The 23,664-nt window shown below is 30.3% G+C and overlaps 1 protein-coding gene across 2 annotated transcripts in view; it reads right to left on the bottom strand.

Annotated features, from left to right (window-relative positions):
- LOC145331800 (irregular chiasm C-roughest protein-like) overlaps positions 1-22,500 on the bottom strand; it is a 139,987-nt gene extending 117,487 nt beyond the window's left edge. For both annotated transcript variants that reach the window (XM_080176640.1, XM_080176641.1), the window contains exons 1-4: positions 21,968-22,500; positions 18,262-18,335; positions 15,405-15,481; positions 887-986 (exon numbers count right to left, since the gene is read on the bottom strand). In XM_080176640.1, the coding sequence (XP_080032766.1) occupies positions 887-986; positions 15,405-15,481; positions 18,262-18,335; positions 21,968-22,126 (410 nt within the window). In that variant the 5' untranslated portion in view covers positions 22,127-22,500. The remainder of the gene's footprint in view (positions 1-886; positions 987-15,404; positions 15,482-18,261; positions 18,336-21,967) is intronic.
- Between the last annotated feature and the right edge of the window lie 1,164 nt (positions 22,501-23,664).

The following is a 23,664-nucleotide window of genomic DNA, read 5'->3' as shown; positions in this document are numbered from 1 at the left end:
AGAAACGACATTTATCCCAATTCATTTTTCAATCGTGGGTTTCAATTTGATTTTTTTTATCCCAAAGTTAAATATGAAAAAAGCAGACAAAATACAGAATTGTATGGTTATAAGAAGAGGAGAGGGATAAATATTCTTAATTATAATATCACTAGCGGCTTCGCCCCTAGCCTCTAGGGGCTTTGACCCAAGAGGTGATAAAAAAAAAATTTTTGGTGAAATTCGTAAAAGGACCAAGGAAATCTTCAGCAAAAAATAGGGGGATTTTTTTGTTTTTGGGGGGGTTGGGGGTGTCCCACCCCCCAAGAAAATAGCCTAAAACCACCACAGGACCAGTAGGTATATTCCCTGAAGAGTAGAATCCAATCGGTTCAGTGGTTACCGAGATCTTAAGGGACGGACGGACAGACAGACGGACAGACAGACGGACAGACAGACGGACAGACAGACGGACAGACAGACGGACAGACAGACGGACAGACAGACGGACAGACAGACGGACAGACAGACAGACAGACGGACAGACAGACTTCTACTTTGTATTATAGATTATTGAACAGACTAAGCTTATAGTGTAATAGAAATTACGGAATTGCTCTTGTAATGTCTTTATCTCAGGGAATATTCTATTCCCTTTCTGGGCAAGATAAAAAAAATTTTAGGATACAAATATTTGGAAAAATTTTCTCCTAATAAGTTTAAAACTTAATTGAAGCTTAAGCTGATAAATATGGATTAAAGTTCGGCACCCAAGAATTAGAACAAACCATCAGAAGCAAGTTTATATAAAAATTGAAATTATCGGTTGATCCCGTTAAAGATATTAATGATAAAAAAACAGACGGACGGATAGAAAAGGCATAAATGCAGACATTAAGATAGATACCTGGATTTACTCGGGGGCAGGTGCCCCACCCCTCCAACCTGACATTGGTACCCCCCATCATCCTCCATTTTCACGTTGCTGATCTCCAATGACCAATCACCTGAAAAAATAACAATAACAATAAGCTCTTAATGCTGCCTATAAAAAAATGACGACATTCAATACAAATGACCAATAATAGGCCAATACACAGAGTAAATTACCAATGGCAGGCCAGTATACATTTTAATTGACCAATGATAGGCCAGTATGACGTCATTGTTTATAGGTACTGTAAAAAGCTTCTAATAACAATTATGTCCCAACATTACACATTGAAACTAAACAATTGAGATGAAATATAAACTACTAGCGGCTGCACCCCTGGCATCTAGGGGCTCTATATTCAAAGAAATAAGGAAAAGCAGAAAAATAGCAAACAACCATACCCAGACTTTTAAGGTATACAAATATAATAGCCTAAAACCATCCAAGGACCTTTCATATTGGTTCAGCGGTTAGCAAGGTCCTTAGCTACAGACAAAACTTCTTACTACTTTATATAATAGGATGAATGTATTAGTATAGATGTGTATTCCGGACAAATATCTCTCTAATAGGGAGACCTTTTAGCTAGAAAACCTGGTATCAGCTGATTTCAAAGTTCCAATAGAAAAATTGGGACCGGGTCTTTGCCTCGTAGGGAAAGCTAAAATATAGCTGTTGTCATCTCTCTTCTTTTAATTTAATATATTATTTGAAACTTCAAATTGAATGTTGGTGTTTTTATTTTAAGATACTTTTATTGGGTTGTTTTAGGCTTTTTTTCTCCCACTTGATGCTAGAGGAGAAAAAGCAGTAATAATTAAAGTTAAATGTTAAATTTGACTTACAAAATTAATTCCAAGTATTAGAATGAAACAATAAATGAATTATAAAATCCGAATTTCTGATTAAATTTTTCCAATTTTATATTGGAATCAATGGGTGGTTATAAATATTATTAAAAACAAATTTAGGAAATTTAGTCAATATGACGTCATTTTTATAGACACAATAAAAATCTTCTGCATATAAGATTTTCGGAGCTACTTTAGAACTTTTATACGTCCATAGGTATAACTAAAAAACTAACATATTTTCTACTAGCGGCTACGCTCCTAGAGGCCTCTAGTGGCACTATAAATAATTTGTTTTTATTATTTTAGATATCTAATTCGATACATAATTTGTCTATGTTAAGATCAGCTGTTTTTATTCATTTTTTTACGATAACGGCGCCGCCTTGCAGGAAAATTTCAATATTTTTTGGTACTTTTCTGCGATTTTTCTTAGGAGGGTGGTGGTGGTACCCTTCCTAAAATAGGTGTAAACCTTCACATAAGCTAGCCTGTCAATAGGAACCATATCGGTTCAGTGGTTAGCGAGATCCTTTTACTGATTGACGAACTTAAAAATATAAAATGAAAAACCAATTTTTTCATAATGACTGTATCTCCCCAAGGTCAAAATAAAATCATTTAAACTTTTTTGTATCCGAAATTATATAATAACATTCCCTTTATTGGGAAAAATTCAAATTAATTCCCTTAAAAAAGTAAAGCTATTCTACATATAGGTTGAGTCGGTCCATCCGTTCGTGACAAATAGCAATGGATGTAGAATATATGTAGATGATATAACAGGAGAAAATTGTTGCAATTTTCCCTCGTATTTATTGATCGGGCCGTTTATCCAGTGCAGTGTAAGGAAAGAGGAGAAAAAGGGAGGGGATTAAGGAGATCATTATTTAGCCCGCTACTGAGTTCACTTTATTATAGAACATGACAATCTGGTTTAAGATCCAAGTAATAATACATCCATTCAAATAGCTTTCTGTGTTAACTTTTCTAACCGCTCATCCGATATTGTTCTACTTTACAGTGAAGCTTAAAATAGGTTTAGGAGTATTTGCTCAAATCAGGTTATAAGCTATTTATCCGTGGTATAGGTCAATCTCTAGTCCTTCCTAAAGGATAAGGCAAAAGCACAACATTTTTTTTTGAAAATTTAAAAAATGTATAATGCTTTTAAAAAACTAATGCAATATAAATATATTGATTTACAGCAGTTTGACTTTGGCAAAATGTTTGATTATCCTTTTAATAAAATTTTATTAACGTCTCTTTATTTTTTGGCTCTTATATAAGTATACGTTCTTCTTATCATATAAAGTAAATAAAGTTGTTTGTTTGTTCATTAAGGTCTCGCTATCCACTAAACCATTTGAATTTTCCATTTTAGAAAAGCTTCACATAGGTCCAAAGATGGTTATAGGCCAAATTTCTTTATTATTGATATCTTGGGATAGATTAAGGCTATTAATTTTGTTAATTCTCTTCCTCTGATTGGTGCAATGACCCCTAGATGATATCAATAAGCATATTAACAATGGTTTCAAAAGTAGTTCATGGTGTAATATACATACTTAATGTTATATTCAAAGCGACAGAACAATGCATTCACTTTTGAATGTAATTGATTCAAATGGATGGTTTACTTTAGTCTTGTATTGGTTACAAAACATTTATTGCATTTTTATGCTGTGCTGCATTTAGGGCCAGTACGTACGTCTTAAAGAATCTTTCTATCCATTTAAAACCACGATTCTTTTAACAATGAGGCATATAGCATGTCTATTATAACCTTAACTACAATGCTAAGAATTATTAAACAGAATTTATTATTGAAATAGAGATTACAATTACAATTAGACATGAAAGCGTAGCAATTATCTAGTTACTTCTTAGACGAAAGGAACAATAATGTGAATTGAACAACTGCCGAAATTAGTATAAAATATACATGAATATTATAACAAGGGAAAAAACGTCATATTATGTCGCTAACATGGTAATCATTTAATGGTCAGTTCGTTCATCCAGTTGGAGTTAAGGGGATGAGGTAAAGGTGGTGAATGGGGGATCTTTATTTTAGCCAGCTGCAAGTTTAAAATATATTAGAGTACATGACAGTCTGGTGTAACATCCAGGTAATAATAAATCCATTATTGCCGAATATAGTTTTTATTGATGTTATCATCCTTGTTATCTATAATGGTTGAAATGTATTGTGCAACGTATTACCATAATATTTATACGAAAATTCTCAATATTGTGTTCAACATCTAATAAATATAAAAATACAATTGGCCTATATATTTCAAATTCAATTATATCAATGTGATATTGGCAGAAAAACACGAAATGATTTTGGTGCTTTCCCTCAAAGTGCTTAGCGAGCACCAAGGGGTGCCCTACCCCTGCAAGGCTACAAGATGCTGTGAGTATTGGTGCAAAAAAATATGACGTAGCAAAAAAAAATTAGCCAATGAGAGGCCGTTATTGACCAATGGTAAAATTTATAGTGGACTCTCATTAGCTAATTTTTTTTGTTACGTCATATTTTTGCACCAATACTCACAGCATCGGCTACAATTTTAAATCTGAGAGGAAGGGCTCAATGCTCGACTAGGGAATTTAAGGAAAGAAAAAAAATTAGGGTTTATAGTTTTTATCTTTTTCATAAACCCTGCAGGAGCCCTAACATTGCGGGGCTACCCAGTACTCAAGCTAACCTGACCTAAATTGATATTTAAACTAACGAATGACTACCCCGCTCCCCTTTATTTTAATTTATTTCAAAATTAGGGAATGTTTTTATCAGGGCTTCACAGGGTACTTTGTATGAAAGCGCAAAAATTCAACGTGCGAATTAGATTCAACCACCAACTTATTTTTAACAAGCGGTGATTTTAAAATTTTAAAATTTGATATTGACCATCACTATTCTTATACTAAAGTAACAGGATGTCTGTCTGTCTATTTGTCTGTGTGTGTTTGTATGTTTGTACCGAAGGATCTCGCTAACCACTGAACCGATATGATTCTCCTTTACAGGATAGGTCCCAGGAAGGTTTAAAACTATTTTGGGGGAGGGTACTACCACCCTCCCAAAAGAAATCACAAATGATTTTGCGTATATTTCTGCTTGTATGTAATCCCATATCATAAAACCGTATGGGGTTTAAAAACACAAATGAAACACAAACAAAAAGTGAGTGTTCGAACATAACCAACAAAATATACATGGTGCATATCGGCCTGCTGTCTTGGAGGTGTTGGTTTCGGGACTGGAAGTTTATATAATTATGGACAGCAGCTGCAAACTTACGCTTTTTATGTCTTTTTTACATACATGTTCTCTTGTTCTTTAAATTAAATCCTATAGGACCTTTTATTATCTTTCGATTGGGTTGTACAATTTAGCAGAGATCAAACTTTTCAACCAATAGTCTTATTCAAAGAAGTGGTATTTTAAAAATAATATCAATTTTTCTTCCATTGACATATCCTATGAAAGATGTATACAACACAAATAATAAAATTAATTCTAATATAAAATTTCAAGGATTTTTTACAATTTTTTATTATTTACATTGCATTGTATGTACACTAAAAGTGCACTATGTTGTCTTTTACTAAAAGTCAAACATAAAAGTTAATAAAAATAGAAAAACAAGGTGGATAACATTCAAAGTTACCAAAGCACAGAAGGACATGAATTATAAAACGGATAAATGAATTACAAAGCAAATGTCCAATAGTCATAACTTTTTTCTTTTTTGATTTCTAAATATCTATGTAACATTGCTTTTCTGTAAGTAACAATGAAATTCATAAAACCAATTTTAAAAGCAATTCTTTACAGACAGTTAAGATCATGACCCGATACTTATATTACACTTCATTTCATTTAAAAACTTAAATTCAAATATTGTAGCAAGGCAATGATTTTAGTTTAGTCACCTTAAATTTTACTTAAGGTAGTCAGCTATAAACAATCTTTGCTCTCCAAAACTGCAGAGGAAGTAAAATGATGTACATGTTGGTAAAGACAGATATTCAACACTTTGAATCTTGGTCTTTAGTGTGGATTTTAATTCTAACATACCAACATGTTGACAAAGCCCAAAGTGACTCAAAAATCAGCCATATGACGTCATAAAAATGAGGTATTATTGGCATCTCTTTTTTAGGGGTTTTCTTTCCCACTTCTCCTCTTATCTTCCTCTTTTGCATTACGTCATATAGCTGATTTTGAGTTACTTTGGACTTTTTCAACATGTTTTATGATAAGGGTTATAAATAATCATAAATAAGTATATATTAGAATTCTTTTAAACCAATAATCTTAATCTACATATGGGGAAATTTGAATTCGTTGGGAATGTATGTATATCAATTTTATTACCATTACCTCGTAAGAGCGGGATCCTCCTTCGATTTAAAAGTGAATATTTAGAGAATCCAGAGAATCCGCGTGTAATGAAATGCGATAACACCCAAGGATATTAGGTTAGGTAACATCCATCAGACAACCAACCCTTTGATTGTACGACCTTTGTCTGAGAAGTCCTAACTGTGCATGGTAGTGAGTTGCGCCTGTTTATGGGCCAAGGCCTTCCCCCTACTCTTACTATTTGCACCTGACCTAGCAGCAGTTGGAACCATTTTTAACGTCTTTAGTTATGACGCGGAGTCGGCCCGAGATTCGAACCTATCAACTCCCCGGCGACGAGCGGATGCGCTACGTGTTGATCCACGATTAACACAATACATCGTTCATTGTCTTACCCCTTAAGATCCCATCATAGTCGAGCACAAAGTCCCCCACTCCCTATCTTATTTTGTAATAAATTGAAAATAAAAGTTTTTCTATTATTTTGATTGAGCAATAGTCTATGTCCCAAAAGTAAGAGATTGTATATTTGTGTAATTCTTTACCTCTCTCAAATACAAACAAAAATAAAATTAAACAAGAATGACAACATCCATAAGGATCCAAACATAACTTACAATATCTCGTCATTCTACCAAAATTTGCAAATTAGAAAACATACATATTTTGGTTATTTTCGTGAAATAAAAAAAAATCTCATATTTTTTTACGAATTTATATCTTTAAAACCTAATCTGTCCAGTTAAATAAATTGTTACTTAATAAGGATGAAAATATCCATAAAAGCTAAGGATTAAAATTGTAGGACAAACGATCATTATTTCTTTTAGAGTGTCCGAACTGAAAAGGCAAAATATAAAAATGTTTTAAAAAACAGAATACTGTTTAAAGGACATACTTACATTTTTAGGACTTGATTATAGAGATGCTTCGCTTATAATATTGTAATTTGTTGTTCTAAAATCAGATCGTACCTAACCATCACAGGAATCACCATACCAAGTTTGAAATCGATAGAACAATTCTAACATGCCTAAATTATCGATAAGAGCTAACCTTGATAGACTTAAGGTCTGATCCTAATTATAGAAAAGTTTTGCTTTTAAAAATACAAATAGTATAATATTAATTTTGAATTTAAACAATTTATTTAAAGGCTAAAATATAAAGTACTAGAGTTTAATTTATTGAAATTAGTCTGACATTTCTCCGAGACTAATTAACCGTTATCTGTACCTTTGTTCAAATACCAAAATGTAATAGTATGATTTTATTGTGATGAATTTAAACTTATTTTATTTTAATTAATTTTCCGTAGATTTTACAAAAAAGGATGAAATACAGTATATTAATTTTAATATTAAAATAGGGTGCTTTCCGTCAAAGTGCATATTGAACGCTGACCTACCGCCCCCCCCCCCCCTTATATTGAAAGAAAAAGAGGGTGTTTTTTTATATGTCTAAATCATACCGACAAATTAACCTCCCCACTTCAATTTTTTCATTTATTTTATTTTAGTAAAGAATACAATAATCGAAAATTCTTATTTGAATTTACTACCCTCTCCTGCAGTCAAAAGGTACCTTATAATTCTGAAGCCTGGTAAACAACCTGGCATGTTTGCATAGTTATATTTGTTGTCTTTTATCAATATTGATTTGTGTTATATAAATGCATAACTAAAAAATTATTTTAATGAAGATTGGACCAATTTTGTAGCCAAAGGATTTAAATACAAAATTCATTTTGTAACTACGCTCCTCAGAAATAAATAGTAACCCATATCTCTAGGTCATTTAAATATCCTCTAGCAGACAACAGATACACAAAAAATGTGCTTTATTCTTACTATTCTAACCGGGGTGCTGCCCCTTATAGGACTGGCAAAAGTATAGTTTTCTATTATTAATTTAATCTGGTAGCAGAATTTGGAAGTATAAGAAGATTAAATAAAGGTGAAGGTGTGATGCTAAAACTTGGATCTGGTGTTATACACATATGATAGACATATTTTTGTCAAAATATAGTTCTATAATTGACAGCAAAACTTTAAAAATGACAGTGTAACAACTGTATTTTAGTCATACCCATTAAAAATGCAGGTGTGAATTTGACCACAAAATTTGTTTTTTGACAGTCAATTTACAGTTTTTTGGTGTTTTTTTTGCTAGTTGTATTATTGCCATGCACCCTTCTAAACATTACTTATGAAGAAATATTTTTAAGTCTTTAAATGTTTTTAAATTTTAAGAAAAATTAGTTCTCTATGTTCAACTTTTCTTAATTATCTATTTCTCTCATTACTAAGTTGAAATTAATTCACAACATTTCTCCTAATTTTAATTACAAATTTTCAGTTTAAAACATGATATATTTCCTTACTAAATAATTGTGTAAAATAGGAAAAGATAAAGAGATAGCAGAAATAAAAAGTAATTTATAGCATTGGTGTATCTACAAATTAGCTAATTAAAAAAATGCCTACCCTTATGAAAGACTACTATTTTTTTATAAATTTATTTGGCAAAAGTCAATGTCAAACAATCAAAAAAAAAAGATTTCCTTTTCATATTATTAATTATTGTATTTTTCTATTTCCCATTCTAGAACTATCTAGTACTTTAGTGTGGCTGCCAAAATTATTCCCCAATGAAAAATGAATACAGAATTGCTACACCTATAATTTATTAAACATTTATTCATTTCTGACAATTTGTATGCGGCACCTGCACTCACACACATACACACACACAGCTATTTTCAATTACAACTGGTGGAAGCAAATTATTATGAAAACAAGTTGCATTTCTTAATTTGTCTTTCTACTTAGAAGGGGAAATATAATAAATTATGATTTTATTAACAATGACTTTTATAGGAAAACTTGTTTAGCTTATGCTAGACAGAAAACACATTGCTGTTTTTGTACAGTATTTTTTGGTTTATTGAAAAGGCAAAAATGCAAATTAATTTTAAAAAATTTTGGTCAGAGATACTCTGTAACACAGTAATGTCTGTTTAACCAACTTACTATCTGTAGATTGAAGGTTACTTTAAAGAACATGTTCAGTCCACGGTTACCAAAAACTAGAAAAGGATTCCTTTTTTGTAAAAGGATTTCAAAACTATAAAAACAAAATTAATTTTATGCAACTTTTATAGTTATTTTGAGCTAATTTTTTATGATACCTACCTCAAATCAACTTTATAGTGCTTAATTTATCTAAAACATAACTTTACTGATAATATGGACTACTTTTTTTAAAGATTTTTTTTGCCTTTATAATTAAACATAACTATTAATTCAAAAATCATGCTTTTATTTAGTAATTTTGTTTAATATGATCACTTTGAAATTAAGAAATATCATATAAAATTTGCCAAGAAAGGAACAATACCCAATTATTGGAATTATTTTTGCATTTTCTAAATCTAGATTGGGTAGGTATTTAAAATTACAGAGTAAATTCAATTCAGTGGCTGAACAGTTGAATGCAGAATTTGGTAAATGCATTTCAGAGAACAAAAGTTGGTAATACTTTTGTTTGCAAGTGGAGCACTGATCAACATCCAATAATTCCTATTGAATTTCTTTTAAAGAATATTTCTTTAATTCCATTCCTTTTAAGTCATGAAGTTATAATTGAGAAATAAATGGATTTACCCTTTTATGAGCCAACTCCAATAAAGCATTACAAAAACTTTATTACTTTTAAAAATTTAATATAACCAGATGTTAAATGGGGGGTGAAGGGGTGAGGATTGAAATAAAATTGTAAAGTAGGTTGTGTTTAAGAGTTTTCAAGTACATTGTTAGACTTTCCTGTACAAAGGCAATTGTAAAATTGGCCAGGCTTGTTGTAGTGGGTAGTCTAATCATTTTATGCAAGATCATTAACACAATTTCTAAACTTTTTATGCAATACATGTTGTAGTAAAATAATTATTGCATACAATCTCCCTTACAACATATTTTTCACTTAAAATGAATAATCTGCAAGCAATAAGCAATCAATTGTGTACAAATAACTTTTGATCGAAGTTGATATGTTAATGATACATTTTAAATTTTTAAAGATATCCTACTATGCATAAAGAGTGTAATCAGCTATAATAAAAATTAGGTTTAAATTGGACATGGTTCACATGCTGTTATGTCAAATGGATGATATCAATAGTAATGCTAGGTAAAATAATAAATCATCTTATATTTTCATCAATTACAGCCAGTTTCACTTGCGTGTCATTTAAACCACAATCACCCTTTTTTTGAAAAACATACATTAATATCTAAGCATCTAAAGTTAGGTTTCATTAGATTTTAATACACTCCACTACAAATCCTATTATGTAAAGTAGTAAGCTTTTTTTTAGCTGTAGCTTAAGATTTCAATAACTACTGTACCTATTGAGTTCTCTGTTTTATTGAAGCTTCTTATAGGTTCCTAGATAATTTTAGGCTATTTAATTTTTATATCTAAGTTAGGTTTAAGGCTATTTTACTAATTTCCTTACTCCTTTAAATACAGAGCTCCTAGATGCTTGGAGCGCAGCTGCTAGTAGATTAATAAAGAGCTACACTCAATACACAATCTATTTTCTTCATTGTTGAGAAGTATTTAACCTTTACAAAAAAAAGTGAATACATTGAATGGACTGTTGGAAATTGGAAAAAGTTTAGCATGGCAATATTTTTGCAGGCTCTGTGAGGTTATTCTGTCAGTGCAACTACATAAATACATTTTACTTTAGATGTTTTGTAATGAAAAGTTTTAAAAAGAAAATTGGAGAAAAGAACTATATTCTTTACATTCAAGAATATTAAATATTGTTTGTTTCTTCCTACACGACAATAAATGAGAATATTTTTATTTAACCTTTTGTTATTATTCTTACAGTTTTTCCTTGGTCAAATTAAAATGTACATATAGTTTGTGGTGGTCTTTCCTTGTTAATTATCAAAGATACATTTTTGTAATTAATATTCTATTTAGAGTTAATTGGTCATTTAAATTATTGTAATAGCTTTATTTCTGTAATTCTGTGATTAATTCAATAAGAATTTTTGAAAATCACTACATATTTTCCAGATTCTAATTAAAACTTGTATTAAAATATTAAAATAGATAAAACTTATTAACTTTAATTGTTAATATTTTAATTAAGTATTTTTCTAGTTCAGCCTTTTATCGTAAGATATTCAATACAAGATTGTGTTTATCAACATTTTTTTTATAAAGTTTTTAGATTCCCATTTAGATGTCTGAATCTAATGTATAAAATTTTACAGGCAATTTTAAGGAGTAAAAAATATTTCTAGAGCTTTTTTTGTAGATTCTCCTTAGATGTCATTTCTAATTGAAACTTATCGGAATCCACTTGTTATAACTTTAATTGTTGAAATTTTAATATAGCGTTTTTCTAGTTCAAGGTTTCAAAGTATAAAATTAGTCGTTTTTTATTCAATGACAATTTTGGATAAAGACTTTTTATAGATCCTCCTTCAGTTGTCAGATTCTAATAGAAACTGGTTGGAATTAACTTTTTTAAACTTAGTTGTTAAAATTTTAAAAGAGCGTTTTTTGAGTTCAACCTTTCAATGTATAAGATTTTAGAGGTGATCTTATGAAATAAAAAAAAATTCTTGAGCTTTTTTGTAGATTCTCCTTTAGATGTCAGAATCTAATTGAAACTTATCGGAATTCACTTTTTATAACTGTGACAGGGGGCAACACAGAGAAAGATAAATCATTTATTCTCAGAACCTTTGCAAGTTCAGCTTTTTTTCCTGGACCACAAGCAGATATGCAACAATTTATTGAATGGTTTTGATATTCATTAGATTTGAATTTTATTATCAATAGATTTATTTTATTAATTAGCACTTTTGAATAAATATCTGTAATTTTAATATATAAAGCATAACAATATACAAAGAAAAAAATATTTTTATTTTACGTTTATATGGTTCGGATGTATTAATGCAGCGTAATAAAATGCAATACCTAAAATCAAAGTTAAGTTATTGTTACCTACCTACCTTTGTATAACAGAATCAAGAAATAAAATAACCTTGATTGCACATTAAATTACCACCAATCCCTATCTATAATTTAAAACAAGAATGACAAAATGTCTAACCTTGAAACATAATATGGAAGTCCAAACTATGCATAGTAATGAGTTGTGCCTGTTTTGGGCCAAGGCATTATCCATAGTCTAACTATTAATGTTAAGAATCTAACAAGGCAGCAGTAGGAACCGTTTCTAACGTCTTTAGTTATGACACGGTGTTAGACAGAAATTCGAACTCATCACCATTCTGATGGCGCTAAATGAAAGCCACAGTCACTTTTGTGTAATATTTTGCAGACAAACCTACCCTAATTATAGAACAGCCTGCGTATTTAAAAATTAAGAAATAAATGGTTCGACGAAGGAAATGCAGAAAATTTTTCTTGCACTTTAAGTTAACCTCTTCCTTAACTAAATTAATCTTTAAATTCAGGGATTTAAGGTGTCCTTATAGAAAAGTATCTATGTCTGTCTTGGGGAGGGTACCACCACACTCAAAAGAGAATTAATTCCTTCCCCTTTTTTAATTTTTCCTTTTAAAACTAAAATTAAAATTGCGAAGGGGTCTACCTCCTCCCCTCAAAGTACCCCAAGAGCCATCTATGTGTAAAAACTATTTAGAATTTCACAAACGAGTGGTCAGAAATTTTATTTTCTATTTCGGTGCCGCTGGATTAGAGCCAGTTCTAACTTCTGAGCCATACTGAAAAATCATGTAGCACAAGGTATTACATTATTTTCTAAGAATAATAAAACAAAAATCATAATGTAATACCAGTTGTTTTTGGCCCGGGACTTCGGCAAAACTAGAATAATTCAATGTTATCAATTGTATTTATTATCCGCGAAAAGTTGTTTAAAGATTATTCAAATAAAATTTTTCTTGTTCTTTTGATAAAATTTTCCCTAAATCCCTCCATATTAAAATTCAGTTTAAATCACCTTGACTTGAGCATAATGTTTGATACTCTTCAAGTTAGGTAAAATGGAAAAAAAAGAATTAAACTTCTCAGAAAAAAATTGCATCGTCTTAAACAAATATTTAAATGGGTTCATTTCTTAATCTGAATATCTTATAGTTATCTAAGACCTATTTGAAGTAATATGCTTTTGTCCTATTAAAAAAAGTAACTTTACATTAACTTCTAGAAATATTATCTAAATCACTTAAAGAATCAGAGCGTTTCTTAATGGTACTTTCATTTGAATATATTTAAATTACTTTAAAAATTTGAATCTTTCTTAGAATCAAATGTTGGGTGTAGGGGGCTCTTAAGTCCATCTCCCCCAAATAAGCTTTACTCCCCTGCAAATGTCGGTGCACACCACTGTTACAAACCTTTTGTTTATTTTGTCTTCAATAATTTCATTATTACACCAAGTATTTCCTTTCAGATCTCACAAATAATTGTTTAATTTACTCCTTTTGTGAAATTGATTAATTAAAGTAAAAGAATAAAGGAGGCATAAGCTATATGTAACTCTACCCACAGGGTGGGGACACAGTACAGATTTTCATGAAGCTACTAAAAGTGGCTGACTCAGATTATGACATCAAAAAAATTAACCAATGGGAGGCCACTATAAATTTTACTATTGGTCAATTACAGTGTATACTGGCCTCTCATTGGTTTTTTTGTATTGAGTCGTTCAAATCAGCTAATAGCGTCGTCAGAAATAAAAACACAGCAAACTCCGTACAAAAGAATAGAAAGCAATTTGCTAGCAGACAAAAAGAATCTACACCACTTGGTCCAGGTAGTTTTCTGGATTATAGATCTATACTTATACATTTATTTTAGATTACTCCTTTATTTCTAAAACATAAGTTAAGTAAATAGTGTTTGATTTATTCCTTAAGATTCCTTGAAGAAAGCTCTGATATTCTATTAAACTTTTCCTAAAATATATAACAAGAATCGGATCCGAACCCAGGGCATGTTAAAACCATAGACAGAAGTGGTAGAAAGATACAAAATAATAGTTTTTTCTCGCATCGTATAATAAACAGCATTCCGCGGATATAAACTATACAATTATAAGATTAAAAGCAGTTTTTTTAGCCCCGAGATGCCGAAGGCACTGGCTAAAAAACTGGTTTTAATCTTACGATTGTACATTTTTATATGCTAGACATAGTTTTTTCGTATGGTTTCGAATGAATACGAAAAAACAATTTATCTCCAAAATAGAATTTATGTCTCAACAAATGTGTTGGTCTGCAAATCCGAATAGATTAACATGAATATTCAATTCTTAAACATAGAATAATTCAATAGAATAACTATATAACTTATCACAGAATAGTGAAATAGAATGTCTTTAGGCCAAACATAATCTTTTTTTTCCAATTATATTTTCAAAGAAAAATATTACTTATTCATTTTATTGTGGAGTGATAACTAGATAATTCTTACAAATTCAGTAATGTACCTTCCTTGCAATCTATTAAACCATACCTTACTTACTTTCTATTAAGTTTTTACTCTATGAAAAACACATTTGTTGTCTAAATTGTTTTAAATCCTGTATAGACAAGATACAAGAGTTATTCTAAATTGTATTATAGAATTAGATGAAATAAATTTTGTATTTAATCTATATTATCTAAAAGGAAAACTCATTTGAAATGACAATATTACAAAAGAAAATATCTTTGTCTGTACCGAAGGATCTCGCAAACCGCTGAACAGGGGAGCATTTCATAGTTCCTGGGAATGTTTAATCTATTTTATGGTTGGAAACCACCACCCTCCCAAGAGAAAACGCTTCTAAGAAAAAATAACCCCTTTAAAAAAGTTTAAAAATTAAAAGTTGGGGAATGGTTTATGGGGGAAGGATTGCGTTGTAACCAACTCTAAAAGACGTAGCCGGACAGAAACAAAGCTTCTCCATAAGTATTACGATATGAATATTCAGTCAGCTACAAAAATAATTAGAAATGCTTACAGAGAGAGAGAGGGGACATTGCGCTAATAATTATACTAGTTCCCAAAGTTTTATGATAACGTTTTCTTACTCGCTGGCTTAACAACTTTTGTTTGGTTGTTTCATTAAACTGAGTGTTCAAAAGTTTCAACTACTAATTTTAATCTACAGAGGGGTAATTTTGTGTATAATCATTGTGGATAGACATTAATTTATCAGTCATGGTCTTAACCCTTTAGATTCATGATTGCTTACCTTTAACTTGTGATCCAATGACTCTGTATCTGGGAAAGGAATTGAGTTCTCTTCCAAACCCCAATCCAAATCCATTCCTTAATTAAAATAGATTTTAGTACATTCCATACATAAAGTAACAGTATGTCTGTATGTCTGTGTGTAACAAAGGATGTCGCTAATGATGCAGCTTTTTATACGTCCAGGAAAGGTTTATAACTATTGTGGGGGAGAATATCTCGACCCCCCCCCCCTCAAGAAAATCGCCCTGAAAATAAACCACCCAAAAAAATGTTACTTTTTAAAACTAAACCCTTTATCAAGTGCCCCTAGAGACCTATAGGGGCATAGCCGCAAGTTATTACGTTGTTACCAGATAATCTAAGTTAAGGACAAACGAACATCCTCTAGTTGTAAAGGAGTTGCGCTAACACAAAAAAAAATAAAAGTAAAAAATGAAAATAGAAACAATTTTCTCAAATAAAACCCTAAATCATTGAATATGTATAAAGAAAATCTTCAGACCTGTCTGAACTTCAGATAAAGAAAAAACATTTTTGCTTTTACTAAAAGGGTATTTCTATGACTGTTATTTGGTGATAAAGGCGAAGCTTTCCTATAATTAGGGTCAGACCGTCCGTCCGTCTGTCCGTCTGGGATTATGTTATAAAAGAAGTACCTCTATAATTAAGACCCAAATTGTAAGTACGTCCCTAAACAGTTTCCTGTTTTTTCAGAAGTTATGCAACAATTTTGCTTAAAATTTTGTTTAGACTCATGCATTTATAATCAACTTATTCAGTTCTGACACAGTGATAATGTTCGTTTGTCCTACCGTTTGAGAGATTCGCTTCTATGGATGTTGTCATCCTTGTTTTGGTAACACCAAAGGTGAACAAATACCACAGTTTAACTAAAAACTCAACATGTTTATAATTAACATAATTAAGTTTCTTTTATTTTTAGATTGCATACCTAAATGTTAAAGGAATCTAAATTTTATATCATTTGTGAATATATCATTGGATTCCAAACTTTAAGCCAAACCATTTTCATGATTGTACTCCTTAGGATAAAAGTTGCAAATATTTGAATTTGTTTATCTTAAATCAGTGTCAAGGATAAAAAGTAAACAAAAAATTATGTAAGAGTAAACATTATTTTGAAGCTCTTTAAAGTGCCTATAATGTATAAAATGGCGTCATACAATACAAATGACCAATGATAGGCCAATACACAGATTAAATTACTGCAATGGCAGGCCAGTACGCATTTTAATTAACCATTGGTAGGCCTGTATGAAGTCATTTTTACAGGAGAACAAAAAAATAAATACCTATGAATGGACAACGTAGTTTATAAACATATGTTTGGTGGTCATAAATGAAAAATAATTTTGTATAAAATTGAAATTGCCAACACCACTCACATATGTTTGGATATTATATTTGTGTACCATGAATGACAGACTAACTGGCCAAGTAAATTGTATACTGGAAGCTTATTAGTATAGGGAATCTAGACAAACAAAAAAGTGTATATGAAGATATGCCAAGTCATAAAATGAGGAAATAATAGAGTAGAGCTATTTAAAAGTCTATAATTTAAATTTTTTAAAAGAATAAAAAACAAGGATGACAACATTCATAAAAGCGAAGCATTGAAACGGTATGACAGACGAACTCTTTTGGAGTCTCAAAACTGAATATGCAAAATATAAATATTCAAGTTTTGACAAAATTATACGCAAATTTGATACACAACTTCTAAAATACGGAATACTGTTTAAGGACAAACTGACATTTTTAGGACTTGATTATAGAGATGCTTCGCTTATAATATTGTACCTCATTGTAATAGGAATCAGTACTCCAAAAATCAGATCAATGGGTTGATTATGTCTCATAAAAAACTGTTGTTAAAAAGTAAAAATCAACTTGTTTAAAATGGACTTACGGACATTCTGGTAACGATTATAGAGTTGCTACGCTTCCTAAATCGTACCTAACTACTACATAAATCATCATGCAAAGTTTGAAATCAATAGGAGATTTTAAATGTGCCTAAATTAACGAAAAAAGCTATCTGTTACGTACAGACGTATGGACCGAACCTAATTATAGAAAAGCTTCGCTTTAGAAATAGTGACAACTTAAAGTATAAATAGTTTTGTATTTAAATTAGACATTTTGACGACATATATTTTTTTAACCTAAGCAGACTAAGTATAAGGGTTTTGATTCGTGTCAAATGAGGTATGTAAGATCCAATGCTGTTAATTTTTTTCAAAACTTTTCCAGAGACGCCTGTGTGTGTGGGTGTGTGTGAGTGTGTGTGTGCTTAGGTGCGTGTGTGTGAATGTTATTGCAAAGCTCTTTTCCTTTGATCATCTAGGGCTCTGTCTGTAAAATATTTGTTTAACATAATGTCTGAGTGTACAATTGTATGTCTGTCCGTTATTCTCTATCTTTGCACGTTATTCTAGTTTTTTGATAAATATCAAGAATCAACTCTATAATTGTTACTAAAAAATCTTACATCTAAAAGTTTGTTTGTTGAGGCACGATAATATATACAAGCGCAGAATATCAATAATCACGACATTGCAATGTAACAAGTGTGCATAATTTATTTTGGTATGTCCGTTTGTTGTACTATATATATATTGAGCTTCACGTCTGTTTGTGCGAAAAATTTTAGAATCTGTGCTAGCAATAAAAAAAAATTTATTGCTAGCACATATTAAAAAATGACATCATACAATACGATTGGCAAATTATAGGCCAATACACAGACTAAATTACCAATGGCAGGCCATTATTCAAATTCAAATGATGTCATTTTTTAAAGGCACTATAAAAAGCTTTAAAAATTTTACCTTGTCCACTGAACGTCTCCATAAGGATCTTTTAGTTGGCAGGTCAGAATAACCTGGTCTCCAAGTTTCACAACCTGTAGAGAAAAAATTCTCATAAAACGCGCATTTTTAAAACAGCACATTAAAATTGGTCTTCCTATGATGATATGATATTAAGTAGCACAAACTGCAATAATATTAAATAAATTTATATAGAATATACATGTATTTTTTTACATGGGAAGAATTGTTGTCAGTTTATGTTGCTAGTATGAAACTCATTTATTGATCAGCTTGTTCAACCAGAAGGAAAGGACGGGATAGAAATAAAAAATAATCTGTAAAAAGGGATATATTTTTTTCCTATACCTAACACTTTACATATAAAGTTTCAGGTCTAAATAGTCTATTTTTAACACTTAAAAGCTTAGTTGGTCCTATTAGAGCTAGAGGGCTAAAAAATTGATAATTTTTATATTTTCAATCTAAAAGATAATTTTATCCAAAAAATTTTCGAAAATTTTATATTAGAATTCTCCAAATTAAATTTTGGTAGCAGTAGTTGTACTTGGAGCTGCCAGCCAATATCGCTTATCTTAATGCAAGAAATGTTGGAAAAAAATATAAAAAAAATTTAATATTATTCTATATGGAAATAAATATAACATAATTAAAAGTTATTTTCTTTTAACTTTACATTTTCAAAAGTGTATAAAAGGCTCATTCCTTAAATGACATAAATATTGCTTAAACAAACAAACACGAAGAAATAATTATGGAGTAGAGGCTGTGCTAACAATACATAAATTATTAATAAAATTAACACCATATTCATAAATATTTTTCACGCTGTATTCAGTTCAAATGTATGATATAAATCAGGAGTATAAATCCAAAAACAGTAATATAAATCATTCTTTACTGGCATTAATATCACAGATAGTGGTAGGGTTAATTAAATATTTTAAAAGTATAAGAAAATATGTAAAAAATTTCCTTTATTATATACCTAATGTAAGTATGCTATTTTTTCTAAATCCCAAAGCATTTTAAGATTTTTTAAAAATTTTTGGAATTGTATAGTTTGATTTTCAAATTTAACCCCCCTTCCCCCACTTTCCTAGTGTATAACATTATTTGAAAAATCCCTTCAAATACTAATTATATTACATATTACTTATCCTCTATATTTAAACTTATTCAATATATATATTCTTTTTTCTATTGTGTCAATATAAAAGGAATAAATTTCATATGAATTGCATTTTATAGAGTTAAACTCATATGATGCCTCTAAAATATTTTACACTTTAATTTAGAAATTGCAAAAAAAATTTGGGCAATATGTTGTAATTTTAAACCATTTTTATCAAGTTTGTAAATATAACGCTTTCAGGAGAGAAAAGTGGGTGGATGTTGAATCACAAGAACCTTTGAATGGATTATTGAAGTATATCTCTGACCATAATCTATATGTATGCCTAATTTGTAAATGGTGTTTTAAAATTAGCAAATTATAACATTAACTTTGATTGAATTCCTTGAATTACATGACTGCAATTAGATTTGATTTGTTGTACAATTGTCATGTGAATGCAATAAAGGTTGTCATTTTTGTTATACAGCAATTTTAAGTATAACTTTGAGAAATGTAAAATAGATTCAACATTATCAAAATGTAAATTGTTTTACAATTTAATGAATGTCATTTTAGTTTGCAACAATTTTTGAGTTTCATCACTGATTATATTACTTGAACATAAACACCTTATGTTATTTTATCTAAATACGTTTTATACTTTTATGCCTGTTTGAAATGTTGAAAGCCGTTTTTAGTGTGAAGCAATTTTGAGTTTATCCACTGATTGTATTCCTTGGACATTCACATTTTGTGGTTTTATCCTAATATTTTGTACAATTCATGTGAGTCTATTTATATTAAGCCATTTTTATTATGAAGAAATTTTGAGTTTAGCCATTGATTGTATTCCTTGAATATTTACACCGCATGTGATTTGAATGTAATTTGATTAATGTATTTTTTCCTGTGAATTATTGATGATTTTTTGGGTAGAATTGGATTTGAATAATTATCCGTCGTATGAGAATATCATAAATGCGTATTTATTATAAGTTTTAAATATTTGTGAAATGTATTATAATAACAAAATAAAAAATAATGCAAAAGCCAAATTACCTTAATACTTACTGACCTCGTAAGTGCGAGATTCTCCTTCGATTATTAAGTGATCTAGAGAATCTAGAGTATCATCCGCTTGTAATGGGATGCGATACTCTAACACCAATAGATATTAGGTTAAGTAACATCCAACAGACAACCAACCCTTTCTTTGCATGACCTTTGTCTGAGTTGTCCTAACTGTGTTAATAAGTTTTGCCTGTTTATGGGCCAAGGCACTCTCCCTACTCTAACTATTTATGTCGCGCACATGACATAGCAGCAGTAGAAACATCTTTAGTTATGACACGGTGTCTGGCCGTGATTCGAACCTATCACCTCCCTGACGACGAGCGGGTTGAGATATGTTAAAGAAATACAGAAGGTTAAAATAAAACTTTGAAAATAAGAAATATATCTTATTTTTTATTTATTTCAATGTGGTTTAATTTGATTAGGTAGCATATTCAATTCCTATTAATAATTAAATATAAATTATTCCAATAATTATGATAAATTAGTTTTAAGGTGTTAATTTTCAAGTTAGTTGGATATTAACATTAATATTTACTTTTTCAAAAGAGATATTTTTAAAAAACTATTATCTTTTTAAATTATTTATTTTTCTATCTATATTGTATATCAAAATTTTTACTATCAATATTATTTTTAATACATTAACATTATTATAATTATAAATATAAATTATTCCAATAATTATGATAAAGGGGTGGTGGTAGGTTGTGCTAAAATTCCGTAAAGGTGTGAGTTAAAAGGCTTAAAAGCAGTAGTAGAACGATAATATTCACTAAATATGTGTATTCCTTATTGAATAGAACCTTAGACCAAAAATTTTATATATTTATATTATATCGTTTTACTACTGTTTTTAAGCCTTAAAACTCGCACATTTACGGAATTTTAGCACAACTTACCTCCCACTTAGTTTTAAGGTGTTAATTTTCAAGTTAGTTGGATATTCACATTTATATTCACTTTTTAAAAAAATTTTGAAAAACTATTTATCTTTTTAAATTGTTTATTTTTCTATCTATATTTCTAATTTTTTTGAATATATTTTTTTAATACATTTCGCGGCCTATAGCTGTGGTGCTCTAACTATGCATGGTTAACCCTCACCAAATATAACCTAACATAAAGAAATTAACATACAAACGAAAAACTATCCCTCCTCCCCCCATCCCCCTTTTTCCAGTATATTTCAAAATAAAGGGGAGGATTTCATATGCTCGACTAGACCCTTGGCAGGGAAAGTGGTAATATATATTTAGTACTGCTTCGAAACCTATTAATATCCGGTGGACAAGAACCGGTTCACAGCCACACTAAAATCATGTGTTATCTTATTATATCCAGTTTTATACGAATATAAAAATGTACAATCGTAATATTAAAACCAGTTTTTTTTTAGTCCCTGCTTTGGAATCTCGTTGCTTACAAAACTGGTTTTAATCTTATAATTGTACATTTTTATAACCGCGGAAAGCTGTCTATAAAACGATGCAATCAATAAATAAATAACTATACCTGATCCTGTGGTTCCTGCTGGAACCTGGTGCTGATGGCTGCAGGCAAACCTGGAGCCTCCAGCAGTAGTAGGATGCTCACAACTTGCAGGACATTGGAGGTGAGTTGAATCATTGGAGGGAAGACTACATGATTAGGTCTTGAACAAATCGTTGTCATAGTTTTTGTAACATCTGATTTAAAATTTCACCAGTTTTTTCTATTCTTATTTTCTTATTCCAAAACAAGGCGGTTTTTTTGGAGGGAAGGGAGCATTTTTCACAGTTGATTTCTTTTTGGGGGATGGTGGTTTATTAGGTTGCGTGTCACTGTCCAAACGTTTCAACCCCTAATTGTAATATAGAGATGGGGTAATTTTGTGTATCATCATTGGTGATATGTACCTCAATTTATCGGCCAATGGTTTATCACTATAGATCCCTGCCCTAAAACAGTTATAAACCTTCAATGGATCTATAAAATTAATCACTGCAAAGGAGAATCATATCGGTTGAGCGTTAAGCAAGATGCTTCGATACACAAACAGCTTTTATATAACGATGATATGAAGTTTAGTAGATTTTTATTTAAAAAGTTGGAAGATTTTTTAAAACTAAAAAAATGTATTTGACTTTTAAGAAGTGAATCTACTCTATATTCTAAAACTTAAATATCTGTTTGTAGAAAAAGGTGCGGCAAGGAGCCCGACTTTTAGGGGTTAAAGATCAAATACATCCTTGTTTTTGTACTTAACACAACAAGGACAATTTTAACAACTGCCAAACCTTATGATATAGTTATCAAATTATTATATGTAATAATGTAATCTCTAAATTTGTATCTTATAATTTCATATATTTGTTATATAATTATTCTTGTATACCAAATGATGTTAGTTAGTGGAATTAATAAATACCAAATACCATAATATGAATCGCAGTAATAACACGCTATAAAGTTATGCAGTTAGATTAGATTTTTAAAATTAGATGTATGCTAGTAAAGTCTATGTTAAAATTTTAACTGGTTCGTAATTAAAATAGGAAATATAACTTTTCATTGAATTTTAAGCAATCTATGTTTCTTAATTTAAATCTGCCAATAGACAAGGAAGATTTAGATGATTTTTTTTCCAGTATGGCCTCAAAACCGATTAATATCCGCTGGATTAGAACCAGTTCTTGTCCTAGTACAAACGCAGGAGTCCCAAACGTTGGAGTGGACAAACGCAGGAGTGGACACTTAACCTAACTTAACTTATTTTAGACCATCTCATTGGTTTTTTATATGCTTAACCCCTTAACCTAATCTAATCTGTATAGAAATACTTAATCCAATTAATATCATAACACTCCTGCGTTTGTCCACTCCGACGTTTGGGACTCCTGCGTTTGTCCTGGAACCCCAGTTCTCATTCATACTGAAAACTTATAACATCGTATTACAGACAATTTTCCACGAGTATCAAAATAAAAGTTATAATATTTATACCGGTTTTGGGCTTTCGACCCATCGGATCTAACAAAACTGCTTTTAATCTTGTATTTTTATAAACCCACGGAAAGCTGTCCATAATACGATGCTATGAAAAACTTTTCTTATATTCATTCAAATCCGGTGGATAGGAACCGGTTCTCATCCATACGAAAAAATTATGTCTAGCATCGTATTATATCCAACTTTTTACGAATATAAAAATTTACAATCATAAGATTATC

Source organism: Acartia tonsa, chromosome 11 (genome assembly GCF_053477335.1).
Source record: "Acartia tonsa isolate MP-2025a chromosome 11, ASM5347733v1, whole genome shotgun sequence".
NCBI classification, from domain to species: Eukaryota; Metazoa; Arthropoda; class Copepoda; order Calanoida; family Acartiidae; genus Acartia; species Acartia tonsa.
Note: the sequence above shows the minus strand (reverse complement) of the source record. Positions and strands in the feature narration are given on the sequence as shown.